Below are 13,612 nucleotides of genomic sequence, written 5' to 3'. Positions count from 1 at the left end.
ATACTTACAAAAAGCATCATTTACCAGAAAAAAGAACTGGCCTTAAAAGGGCACAGAAAGGCTCATATGATGCTCATCTGAGGCAAATCTCTTCCTTTTACCCTCTGTTTCACATTTGCTTTTAATTTCCTGTGAAATAAAGAGGGTGGAGAAGCTGGTGGTAGAAACGGAGTGAGGTAGAAAAGTAACGTGTTCAGCACCAACCAAACTCTTCAGTAGCAGGAATGTGGGTACTCAGGCTTTCATTGCTACCAGTAAAACTTTGTCCAGGAGCCTCGTGCTATCCAGTCATTCAGCTCCTGAGCCAGTCACTCTTGTGCCTGGCTTGTGCCTCTTGTCATGCTTGTGCCTCTCTTAGTGAGCTCCTGCACAGTGCACAAGCATTGGGAAACACTTCCCTCACCACTTACTGTTCTGTGGGAAGCACTGATATTCGAGCATCGTCTCTGAACAATCATTTAATTCTGTGTTGTGGCTTTGAATAAACGTTTTTCCTTTATGGCTGCAGTTAAGAGCCTTTGAAGATATTTGGCTAGGCCTGGCAGGAACTGCTACTTCCTCATCTGTCCAGAGCCAAATCCTGCTGGAGGGGAATATCGATCAGAAAGAGAAAGTAAAAGTGGCAGCTTCAAAAGGAAAGGAGTGCATTCAGTACTACCTGGGGTATCTGAAAGGTATGTACCTTCACTGACAATGCTTGTAGCCACATGATTTAGTTTTAGGTAATCCTACAAGGAGCAGGGAGCTGCACTTGGTGATCCTTATGGGTCCCTTCCAACTGGAGCTATTCTGTGATTCCCAGCTGTCATTGCTGTGAAGAAGCTGGATGAAAGGCTGTGCCTCTAGTGCCAAGCTGGGTCAGTTCATGGTGACTCAAGGTCTTTCAGATTAAAAAAAAGCTGAAACTTAAAACTTGTTACACAAAGGTCAGTTTGGGAGACGTTTTGGTTTCAGTTACGGATTTGCCTTTCCACACTTCTGCAGAGGAATTTCTCACAGGTTCATGGCCTCACTTGTAAGTCCTGTGGTGTATTTGAGATTAGCATCATTAGTTCGTGAATCGCTGAAGTCAGAAGTTTGTAACAGTGGTTCAACTCAACTCTCTCCACCCAGACTCTCTGTGCCTTTGCCAACAGTTTCTGTTTATGCTCATCAGTGCTTGGGTAGAAGCGCCTTCAGCGAGTGATGGGTGGTCCTGCCAGGCTGAGCAGTTTTGAAACATCAAGACAGTGAAGGCTAAAGTAGAAAAAATGCTTGTAAATCACTGTGACTGAGAGAATTATTTAGATTTACGTTAATCCAGTGCTTCATTTGCCGTAGCAAATCTGTATTTGTAAATCGTTCACAAGCCACACAGAAGAGAAAGATCAAACACTGATCTAATTGTCTCCTGTTCATATCTTTTTTTTTTTCCCCCACAAACACCTAACACACTCAGACACTGATTGATCACCTGCGTAGTAGTAATTAAAAGCTGGTCTTGAAACAATGTTTGTCAGTGTTGTTCCTGTAAATGAAGCGCTGTCTTTTCGTTCCCTAAGGGGATTTGGAAGAAGGAATGGAAGTCAGTGCTTGTTCTGATGGGCAGGAGATGGCTGCCATTAACACCTATCTCAGCATCAATGGAGAAAGGCAGGAAAACGCGGGACAAGTGACTCTAGCAGCTGCTAATGGAAGCTTGAGTTTTCTGGCTCATGGATGCGGGGATCCAGTTCTTAAGGCTGAGGTGAGACCCTTGAGTGGCTGTTAACCCTTGAGTGGCTGTTAACTCCGGTGTGGTTTTCCCGGAATATTGTTTAATTTTGTTAATTTACTGGAACATCTTCCTTGTAGGATTCAGATTTGCCTGGTGAGTAGCCAGGCAAAATTATATAATTTTATAAACTCATAATAACGTTGATTTCACGTTGATGTGAAAAGTTATCATGGTGAGAATTAAAAAGTTTGCCATACCCAGAGACAGAAAATACGGGGCCCTCTCCTGAAGGGTAAGACCTCTGAGGAGGGTAAGTAAATAAAGTGAGAGCAGTAGTAACTGCTCAGTATGTTGGTTACAAAACTAAGATTAGTATTCCTGACTGTGCTTTTACTTCTAATAGGGTTTCACATAGTCTCTGCTTGGAGGAGGCTTTTTGAATTTTCATCCTTAGACCTTCTGTTCCCATGTCTATCCATTGAATGAGGCAGAAGTAATTCCCCCTGAGAAATGGGAGGCCACTGTGGAAATTTGCTGGCATTTAAACTAGTACAAACTTTGAGTGATTTGGACCCAGCACAAGCAGGTTTAAGTCATAAATTCAAGGTTTTTATTAATCTTCTCACAGTACAAGCTTAATGAAATTGGGAGTCTTTTGAAAGCCAAACTGATGGAAAAGATAAAGAAGTTTGATGGATACATGTGGAGATTCAGGAGATCAGTAAGTATCTGTACATATCTGTGAAAACACCATGAGGTGTTCAGGCAGTGTTAATTAAAATCATTACATTGCCTGCAGTTGTTTTGTTTTGCTCAAACATTTAAATGATTACTTCTGTGCTGACAGATAAAAAGCATATTTCATGTAGAGATCTTGTATCTCTGCACCCACACCAAGGAGTCAGAATTGCCTCACAATGGAGTCAAAGCTTTGCATGAGATCAGTGTGTATTTTGATATTGCTTGTTATTTGGGAACCACTGTAGGTGCAGCAAGTTGGTTTCCTGTCTGAAGCAGCTGGCTGGCCTTCCACAGCCTTGCAGAAGGCAGCAGGATTCCTGCTCAGCGGGGGCAGAGCTGTCGCCCAGGCGTGGAAGCAAAGCGGAATCGGGCAGATCCTGAGGAGCAAGGTCCCGCTTTACCTGGATAAAGTTCAAGGCATTGTCCAGCAAATGCAGAACGAATTGCAAAGTAAGTAAAACTGTGCAAAGGGAGGAGAATAAGGACAATGTCAGTGCAGGGCAAACCAAACTTGACTACAAACTATAAAATATGCTGACAGCATAAAGGTTTCTATTTTGATCCAGCAAAAAGTGCTGACCTTGGCTCTTAGTGTACAGAGTGGGAGCCTTGATGCAATAAGCCCTAAGTAAGCTCTCTGTGAGCACCTTTCTAATGAAATCAGTGATGAGACATTCTCTGCGTCACAGGAGGCCGAGTTCAGATGAGAACAGAGCCCTAATTCCTAAGCTGAAGTATTTCTGCTAACAACTCCCTGGCAAGCCTTTCCTCCCAAAGGGCTGTTCGTATCCATCCTTGAGTTTTGAATGCTTGTACTAATCGGATTTCACTTGATCTGTTTGTTCCAAGCCTATCCAGTGGTCTCTGTTCAGCTGGACTGTGGCCCATCCCGAAACCTTTGAGTTTCAGCTGTGAGTTCTCACAAGAGTAAAACCTCACTTCGGGCCACTTACCTCTAAGCTCTTCCCACTCAAAAGTTGGATTTAGTTGACATACCATGTTTGAAATCAGTTATGACCAAACTGTCCTGTTGCTAATCAGATGTAGTTTGTGCAGTACACTCTGATGGTGGCATACTGCAAAGCACTCCTCACATCTTTGGGCAGCAGCAGTGTATTTATAAGGGGCTCGAGGTCAGAGCTAAATGCCTCTTTCAGTTTTCCCTAACACTGTGTCCACACACACAGCTGTGCAATGTGCCCAAACTGCCATGAAAACAAAGCTGCCTCTTCCTGTTTTGTCCCTCCTTCCCTTACCTGGACGTTGTGAGGAAACAAGCAAACAAACAAGCAAACAGCCACTTTGCATCACACCAGCTAAGGTTTGTTTCATTAATGTGTTTGCTCCAGAGCCACTAGCAACTTTGAAGGACGCCTACTATGATGTAACCTTGAAGCCACTGGATGAGGTCTGGAAAGAGAAGACAGAAGAGTGCATGAAGAAAATCCAGGCTTTTTTACCCAATATTGTAAAAGATGCGTGGCTAATGGAACCAATCCAGCTGGCATTAAAGGTTGTGAAAGCAGCCTTGGATACGGTTGGTATAACTCAGTTCTCAATTTTTAGTGGTTTGTAAGGCAAGGCCTACAAATTTAAGTCTCAGCTTTGAACTATGGATACACAGAAATGATTAACTATTTTGTTTAGGGAAATAGTGCAGTTATCTTTACACATAACAAACTTGTGCACAGCTAACCTACTGTTCTTGCAGTATGTGTCCTGCCTTGAAAGCAGTACTTTTCCAGCTAGAGGAGAGGTTGTTTCACTAGTTCTGGTTGAAAGCACAGCAGCAGTCACCTGTCATTCATGTAGCTTTTACTTTTCTTCCATAGAGGATGAATTGTGATTCCAGCAAACAATGTACAGATTTGGGCTCTTTTAGTTGAAATGAGGAGCATAAAATATATCATGCCAATTTATATTAACAAAGATACCAATCCTTTGCAAGCTATTGAAGTGCATTAACTCAGTGAAGTATTGGTATACTTTAAGTAATGTTATTTAGGAAGAACATATTTCTGTCCATCATTTGTTGCTGTTGTGAGTAGAGCCTGCCCTCTGGATATTAACCTCTAAATGACAGGCAAGTGACAAATGCAAGAGAGACTTAAGTGCTATTTCAGTGACTGTCCACTTAAAACTGACTGATGATTTAGCAAGTACTGGCCCTGCCCTGAAGCCATCCTGAAGTCGGTTTTGTAATCTCCTCTTCTGACTCTCCAACAGACCACACAGCAGATGTTCAGGTGGGCAGAGGCCACGTTTTCCAGAGCTGTGAGAAAGATCCGGAAGCCCTTGCTCAACCTGTACAGTTTTTCAGCCAGGTAACTGGTGTTCCTGCAGGATCCCTGCTGCTGGGTGCTGTTCTAAATGGATATGTGCATAGTTAGTCTTCCTATCAGTTTGTAGGCTGAGGGTTCTGGACAGACACCCAACTCCTACTGGTTTGGGCACAAGACACCCCAATGTTTATTTCTGTTGGCTGTCAGACCCGACTGCCTTTCAACAGGAGCTACTGGGCAGCAAAGAGAATAGTGATAACTGATAACTGGCCTTTTATGGCCTTCGGCAGTGCAGCTGTTGGCCAGTGTGGGGCTGTTCTAACCAGACTACAGTTCTTATGAATATTTCACTTCCACATTTCTTATAATAAACCAACAGCATGTCCTCAGTTGAGCAGATAAAGGCTCCTGCCCCTTTTGTTTGCATTCCACAGGAACTGTTCCGTGGCAGTAAAACTGCCAGTACTGCCCAAAGGAGACCACTCCCTACAGCTGGCAAATGTTCCTACTTATCTCGTTGGAGAGAAAATAATGAGGCCTCTGCAAGACCTCTACAAAATCAACATCCTTGCGGAGTATTATAGATTCAAACGGAGGATGGTGGAGAGTCCCTTCGAATGTAAGCCCTTTGTAACTGGGTCTATTTCCACTTGGTGCTATATTTGAAAAATCATATTTGGAAGAGTACTTTACTATGGGGGGTTGCTAATTAATAATTTTCCATCAACTTTATATAGTCTTTCCTGTAAGACAGTAATGGTATGTAAAAGAGCAACACTCTGGGCAAAGCTGGCATAAAGTGAGACTCCTCTGCTTAATATTCATGTAAATTTTCCAACTCTTCACACTTCATACTCTTGAGACTAGAAATCAGCAGGTGCTGTTTATCTGTCTTATCCACATGCCCTTGTGAGTTGATACTGTGGTTCAGTGCCAGTCATACCCACGGCTGTGTCCTGGCACAGAGGCTTTGAAATTGGTCATCTCACCTCTGTTGACTCTGGGATGGAAAACTCAGCCCTACCAAAACTTCAGAGACAGTATTGCCTGTAAAAGCATTGCTAAATGCTAAAAAACTGCATTAACAATCCCAACTGTCCCTTAGAGAGAATGGCTTTTCCAGAAAGAGCCATTTTTAATGGTTTCCTGCCACTAGACTGACAGGCACAAAGAGGGCTGTGAAAGTCGGTCCTAGTGACCAAATAATCTAGGTGATATATCAGCAGGGACTGCAGCTCTGTTTGCTGCTCTGGTTTGGAAGGGCAGTTTCTGGAGAGAGTTAATATTCTTGCTGTTTTCTGCATAAGAATGTATGAAGTGTAAGGTATATGTGTGTGCTTACAAAAAGCAAGTTTCCAAGTAGCAGGACAATAAACCAAAATGAGCTCTGAATCCTAATTCATGTTTCTCAAAGTTTCAGGACACTCAGGTAAATCTATAATGAAAAATAAATCATTAAATTGCTTAGTTTCTGGTAAAATTTTTGTTGCAGAGTAACTGCAGTGTAACTAACTAAAATGTAAATGCAGTAATGTCAATGTAATAATAACTTGAGAAATTATTTTAAGAGCATGCCAGCCAGAAGCTGTGTGTTGCAGTATGCACAGCACTCACTGCTCTGTGGGAAACTCACTGATGTTTCTTCTGAAATCTCTAGATCATGCTCTTTTAGTGGGGACCAAGCATCTTGTGACTTTTGATGGAAAAATTTATGATTTGGCATCAAAGTGCAGTGTACTTCTTGCCAAGGATTTCGTCCACAATGCTTTCACTGTAATACTAAGTGAGGAAACCAGTAACTCAAGATCACTGTATGTAGAGATGAACCAGACTGTGATCAGTATCCACCCAAGACTGAAGGTAGGAGGAGCAAGTCAAACATTCTTCATTTTCACAGCAGAAATTATCTTAAAATACCAACAACAAAAAAAGCTTTCAAAATATTAATGCTCAAAGCACAGATCAGAACAGCTCTCAGACAAGTGCTTTAAAGTAACCACTTCTTAATCAGAAAATACCTCTCCAAAACAAAGCCACTTTAATGCAAGAGCTGCCTCTTTGCTCCCTGCACACTAAAGGAAATTTTCAGCATTTCTCTTAGATCATGTCAGAGGATGGTAGTGTTAGAGAGGTCAAACTGGGCCTGTAGCCTTGGAGGCTTTGTGCTGTCTGCTCTTCTGGAAGTTTAACACAGTTCCCTGATTCTGGGCTAAGTTGGCCCCACCTGAGCTTGCCTGTTATTGAACTTTAACAGTGACAGATTTGAAACTGCATTTTCATTTTAAAACAGATCTCCAAGATGTTCTCCTTTACGGAAGAGAAGTGCCAAGTACTGGACAAATCACTTGAAAAGAATACCACTAATTCAAGGAGAGAAACCAACAAAATAGAAATATCTAATCAGAAAGGAGTTTCTCTGTCCTGTGACTTTCAGTATGATCTCTGTACTGTCACTCTGGCTGGGTGGCACCACGGTGAGTACCAATTATACAGCCTTTGTCAGCTGTTAGTCATTTTTTTCAGCTGTTTAGTAATTTTTTTATCTCTCTAAATTATTATCACCTGTAGGACCAGCATCTGGGTTGTCTTTCACTTGTTTTTTCCCTCTTCATTTATGAACACTGGAAATGGCCCTAGGCATTCCCAGTAATTGCCAAATCATTCCAGTGGTTAGTAAGTGGTTATGGATTACTGATGATTCAATGTAATAAAGCAGACAGATGTCTGCAGTCAGCCCAGCCCCAAACCCTGGTTGAGAATCACTGCTTTAGAGCTGGCTTAGCTTGTCAGACCTGCAAGACAACTACAGAGGGAGGCCTAAAACCTTACAGGGTTTTTGGTATACTTGGAATGCATTCCTATCCATGTGCCCCACACTACTCTAAAACTCACACTCCCAAGATTAGCAGAGGATGGATCTGATGCCTTGATGTGGTCAGGAGAAACACATGACCAGCTAAGACAAGAGATGGCAATGGAGGCTGGAACAAACCCAGAATAGCTATCTGGACATACCTTCTCTTTTCCATGTTGGAGCTGAGCACTCCTGTAAGAATAACTGGAGCTCAGAGACAGCTTCTGTAACTTTCCTGCATCTACTCCTGACAACTACTATTTTAACCCATTTCAATTTCATCCCAGGTATCTCAGCTGGGCTTTTTGGCACCAATGATAATGAAGCTGGAAATGAATGGATGCTTCCTAATGGCTCCTTCACTGACAACGTGCAAGAGTTCACACAGAGCTGGCAGGTAAGGAGCTCAAGGGCTTCTCTGTGCAGGGCACCAGGGGTGCTGAGCACAAAGGACAGCATGTACTCAGTAGTGTACTCAGCTGTGCTGGTCAAGTGGAGCTTGAAAAAATCCTTCCTGACCAAAAGTTTTAGCTCAACTCTATGAAATACAGAAAGTGAAAGCACAGTCAGGTTAAATCTGGCCAGGTATTGAAGCCTGAGATAAAAGCACTGGTCACTGTACTGCTGGAGTCACCTCACCCTGAACTGTGAGATCTGAGTGGCAACTCTCTCCCAGGAGACTGACTTTCCTTCCAGCAAAGTTCCAGTGCCACAAGGCCAGGGCTGCACAACAGCAGGAGGCAAAGGAGGAGCCTGCAAGGTCTGGCTCCTGCAGGATGAGGGTTATCACAGATTAAACTGCCAGTTCATTTTTCTTAATAACTAAAAATCACTAGAATTTACACTCACTTAAAGAACTATTTGGTTGGTTTGGGTTTTTTTGTTTGTTTTCATTTTTGGTTTGTTTGGTGCTTTTTCTTTGATTTGGAGTTTTTTTTAAAGCCTTCTTTATCTATGAATAACCCAGCAATGATAGGAAGATTGTTTTTTCCTACATTAAAAAGATCTAGTAAAAGCACATCTTTGACCTGTCAGATCTACATAACAAGAGAACTAGCCAACTGCCTGCTGAATCAAGAGAAAATCCCTCAGTGAATAACAGAATCATGAGAAAAAGGAAACAATGTCTAATCTGTAATATTAGTTACATCTCAATATTATTGAACAATAAACATTTGAGCAGTGTACTGAGTTGCCCATATCTTCCTTTAAACCAGCTCACACTGGAAATCTGAAGAATTCATCCTAACCCAATGTATTAAAAATCAAAGTCCCCCAACTTCAGTAATTCTGCTTTCCCAGGTGAACAAGTGCAGTCTTGTACCGAAGAAAGAGAAGTCATGTCCAATTACAGGCAAGCAAAACATCTGCAAAGTGTTTTTTGAAGAACCACATTCACTTCTTAGGAACTGCTTCAAAGTTGTAAGTAGAACTTCAGCTGTGAAGGACTGTCTGAATCACCCAAGTGCCATTCTTAAAGGAGGACACATAACCCTTGCAAGGGTGTAGAAGTTTAGTCACAGATTACTTTAGAATAGAACAGCAATCCAGACAGAAAAAAAAAAAAGCTGTTATTATCACCATACATATAAATTGAGGTCCTTGACATCCACGGAGTAGAGGCATGATTGCACCACTCTTTAGGATACAGGTCTAAAATCTGGAAATAGAAATAACCCCCTCAGTGTTAGGAAGAGAATACAGGTTTATGAATGGCCCTAACGAGGCAGGGGGAGGGAGACCCAAATCAAACCTTTGGGTCCAGCTGCAGGTGCCCCCTGCTGCCCTAAACAATCCCTTTGTGTTAAGGTGGACCCCGAGCCCTTCTACACCATGTGTACACAGGACACCTGCGAGTCCCCGGCCCCGGGGGCTGCCTGCAGCTCAGCAGCAGCTTTTGTTCATCTGTGCAACCGGAATTTTGTCCCTGTGGAAATCCCTCCACAGTGGTGAGTTTCATTTCTTTTCCCTCCTGAATATTCTGACTGCATTGCTCTAGTACTTACATGTCTGTAATTCAAGAATGCATGAGAAAACAGAACTAATGAATCTGACTGTGGGCATGAGCAAAACTGAGTGTTCCTGGAAACAGCTGTCTTGCTGCTTGGCTATCGCCCCTTCCTGCTGTTCCCTCACCAGCACACCACAGCCCACCCACTTCACACTCTTATATAAACTTCTACACATGAATATGAAATACAAAGACAAATTTTGTTAAATATCCAGTTGAAAACAGAGTTTTAGAATGGCTGGGTAGTTGACTGATTGAAGTCAGCTAGTGCTGCTGGTTTACATTATCCCATTTCTGAAGAAAGGGATTGGAATGAAGATGGATCACAAGCTCAGTTAACAATAACATGCTATTAAAGCATGCTCTTAAACAAGCAAAGTACACTGGGGATGTATACACAAATAAACATATTTAAGAAAAGAAATAATTCTTTTCTATTCATCTTTTGTATCCAGTTTTGGACACCATGTTTTACTTAAACTGTGAACCAATTGAGAACAGTCATGGGGAAAAAATTGAAGGGCTGAGGCTTAACGTGAGTTAAGTAAGTCCCTAAATATGTAAACACACTAAAGAGAAGGAAGTGTAACAGACCAAACTACAGTAAGGGAGAGTTGGGTTTGACACAGTGAAAGAGTCTGTCGTGGCCAGTCCAGTCACGCACAGTATCCAACAGCCAGCCATGGTCAAGGAACCAAACAGAAAGTGCCTGTCTGGAGTAACCACTTCCTAGAAATTCACTCCTGTCAAGGATCTTCCACTGAATAGCTGAACTAGTCAGAGCCCATAAACTTCAGACATAATGCTGCTCTTTCCCTCCTAAACATGAATTTATCAAACCTGAAAGAATCCTACATCTTCCTTTCAGTTTAGTGTATCCAAGATAAAACTGTATCTAAAATGCTGGAGTACCTTCCCCACAGCTTGTTGATGTCATAAATGTATTTGATGCTATTTTTCCCTTTTCATAGATTCTTGTAATTTAGTGTAATAACAAGTTGCAGTACATGTCACTTGTACTTACTAACTACTTTCCTGGATTTCATCTCTTCTTCATTTCAGCTTGAGCCTGTTCTGAATGGCACATACCAGCCCTGGAGATGGAAGAACCCTTTCAGCACCCAAAAATAGAAATTATTTTAGGTAGACAAAGCTAGAGGCAGGAGCAGGAGAACAGCAGCAGTGCAAATGCATTAGTGTTAGACAATGAATATAATGAAGCACATATAGTATAAAAGGAAAGCTTTCCACCAGAACCCCTGAGAGCAAGAGGAATTATTTCAGTATACTGACCAGAAACTATAATCAACCAAAGGAAATTGAACATAATAGTATCAATTACTTTAAAAGAATTCTCCCATTCAGTGGCAAAATTGTGTCTCCACAAGCCTTGAACCATAGCATAAATACAATTAAAAGCTGACAAAAGGTCTCTTCCAGCTCAGATTAGTACAAGTGGAATACTTTGTGAAAGCAGCATTATCAGCTTTGAGTCAGCAGAGACGCTGACTTCTTTTTTCTCCAGAAATGAAACTCTGCTGTTCAGCGGTTCTGGACAAAGTTATCTTTTTTTATTCTTTTTTTTTTCAAGGGAAGTGCTCCAACACACGAGAGCTACAGTAGAAATAAGATGGTTAAATAATTGAAAGCACTTGATAATTTTCTCATTTTTATGCTGGCTGATTTTTCCCTTACTAACGTGTACACTGTTAAATGAGAAACACCCTTCTGTGTACCAGTTTCACGTTCTCCCTTTGTGCCTTTAGAAGCCATTTCTCAGAAATCAGTTGATGTGTTTGGAAAGGGTGATTGGTATCTATCCAACCCATAAAGTAGCCTTAAGGTGCTATAGCTGTGGTGTGAAAACATCTTACCTGTTAAATCCTTTTCTATATTTTAAGTCTATTGATTAAAGACATGCATTACCTTTCTCCACCCGTACCTGGAAGGCAGCTATTCCTCAGCAAAAGGTTTACACTGCAAAATCCTTCCCATGTCTTTGCATAACATGAAAACATTGAAATAATGGTGTTCTGAACTAGGAGATAATGCTAATAAACATTTGACTTCCTTACTATTAGCTGGAGTATGTTTTTATTGATTATTCATAAGAATATAAACCTGTACTGATCTACAGAGCTGGAACTGGCTGGGTTTGAATGGCTCACAGACAAAGCCAGCACGGGCCTCTTACCTCGTGGATGCTGCTTTCAGCCACATTCTCTTCCTGAACACTGAACTCCCTAGTGTGACACACATTCTCACTAAAACGTGATCCCCACACTAGTCAGGAAAAAACCCTGCACTTGTTAGGATTTCCACACACATCAGATGCTGCTGCATAAAACATGGTAGAAATCAAGTCTTCCTCTGTAGTAATTTTATAACTGCACCCTTACAGAGGTGTTTTGTAATGAAGCCAAAATTGTATGAAATGTTTCTGAAAGTTAAAGAGTATTTATATCAGTTAGTGATTAAAAAAAACGCATCATCTTCTCCCCAGTCACTGAATGTCATTTCACTCCCCAGCTAAGCACACCTGAGCACCTTTGAAAAAATCCTGAGGTGCCAGTTGCAAGAACAAAGTAAAATGTAAGCAGGTAGAGGAAAAGATTCAGAAAAGCTCAGTCAGCAATAAACAGAAGTTTAACTAAATGTTAACTGCAGACAGCAGCACTGAGCTGGATGCAGACACCAGGTCTCCTAAAAGCTGCGTGTAACTTATCACGGTGATAAAGACGCCATTTCACCCCCAATAAACATTTTAAACTACAGCCATTGCCCTCAGCTGTTGCTGGTTAGCTCTGAGCTGTTCCCAGGTTATGCCTTTCATGTCCAGATCCGATCCAGCCCTACCTAAATACAATCCAATCCTACATCAAAACAACTTTTCAAATGCATTCAGTAAATATGAATCACTGCCAGATGGCAAGCCACGTTTAATTCTGTAAATTCACAGACACTAGCAAAGGTGCAGCAGTTTTAACTGTTAATTTTCAGGGGTTTTGCTGTTTATTTCCAGGGTTTTCTTGCCTGGTTAGAAACCACGGCAAGGTGAACATATTTGGAACACGCTTCAGATTCCTTGCATAAGAGGCATTCAGATGGAAAACTATCATCAGCAAGAACAGCTGCCAGTCAACATGCTGACCACATGGATCATTTCTAAAAGGCTACAGCATTCCACAAGTGGATTTTTTTTCCCCAGGATTAAAAACAGTAAATAAACCCAGACTATCAAAACTCTGTCTATTTTGGTATTACGTGAGCAGAGTCTCAGAGCACAGGACTTCCATTATCCTACTGTCTCTGATGTGATCTCATTTGGAATACCAAACTCAAGGCTGGGAACTGCACTCTGAAATCCAGTCCTTCATCTGCAAAGATCTGAAATCTTTAAAGAGACTATTTAATTTCCACATGCTTTGAAAACATAACCTCACAATTAAAAAATGTAGTTACCATCACCTGGTTCTCAAATTGTACTGTTCAATCAGAAATCACCTTCCCTTCTGACGCATATTCCCAATTAACACACCCATATTCCTGGACAACACAGTCCCAAACCACAAAGCTATTCCACACAGATAATGCAATATATTCTTCAGGATTCAAGCTCTCTTTAGACAAAAGGGAAAATAAATAGTAGTAACATTTCTTTTTAAAGGTGTTTTGATGTCATACTTTTGTGTTCTCCCACACAAGGAAGAAAAAAAGATAAAAATAAATTTTAGAATGATTCAAATATATTTTAAATATATTTAAATATATTTAAATAATAATAAATATTATTAACTAATATTAATTTATCATTAATGTATTATCATGAAATAATTTATGAATTATTATTAATAAATAATAATTTATTATATATTGAATTAATTATTAAATAATATTATTTTATTATTAAATAATAATAATTTTAAATATATTTAAATATGATTTAAGTATATTTTAGAATGATTAAAAATAGCATACATTGGAACAAGAAACCTTCAAAGAGAAAAATACACTTAGGGGCAGAAAGC

The 13,612-nt window shown here is 40.8% G+C and overlaps 1 protein-coding gene across 1 annotated transcript in view; it reads left to right on the top strand.

The window, feature by feature from the left end:
• The window catches only part of LOC116795019, a 62,510-nt gene extending 51,749 nt beyond the window's left edge, over positions 1-10,761 (top strand). Inside the window, exons 56-68 of the mRNA XM_032704312.1 lie at positions 509-674; positions 1,542-1,726; positions 2,325-2,417; positions 2,683-2,887; positions 3,787-3,974; positions 4,664-4,761; positions 5,154-5,338; positions 6,377-6,579; positions 7,010-7,193; positions 7,861-7,970; positions 8,876-8,995; positions 9,383-9,522; positions 10,647-10,761. Of these exons, the coding sequence (XP_032560203.1) occupies positions 509-674; positions 1,542-1,726; positions 2,325-2,417; positions 2,683-2,887; positions 3,787-3,974; positions 4,664-4,761; positions 5,154-5,338; positions 6,377-6,579; positions 7,010-7,193; positions 7,861-7,970; positions 8,876-8,995; positions 9,383-9,522; positions 10,647-10,662 (1,893 nt within the window). The 3' untranslated portion in view covers positions 10,663-10,761. The remainder of the gene's footprint in view (positions 1-508; positions 675-1,541; positions 1,727-2,324; positions 2,418-2,682; positions 2,888-3,786; positions 3,975-4,663; positions 4,762-5,153; positions 5,339-6,376; positions 6,580-7,009; positions 7,194-7,860; positions 7,971-8,875; positions 8,996-9,382; positions 9,523-10,646) is intronic.
• The last annotated feature ends 2,851 nt before the right edge of the window (positions 10,762-13,612 follow it).

This window comes from Chiroxiphia lanceolata, chromosome 16, assembly GCF_009829145.1.
Source record: "Chiroxiphia lanceolata isolate bChiLan1 chromosome 16, bChiLan1.pri, whole genome shotgun sequence".
Lineage (NCBI taxonomy): Eukaryota > Metazoa > Chordata > Aves > Passeriformes > Pipridae > Chiroxiphia > Chiroxiphia lanceolata.
This window is presented reverse-complemented; position numbering and strand designations above follow the sequence as displayed.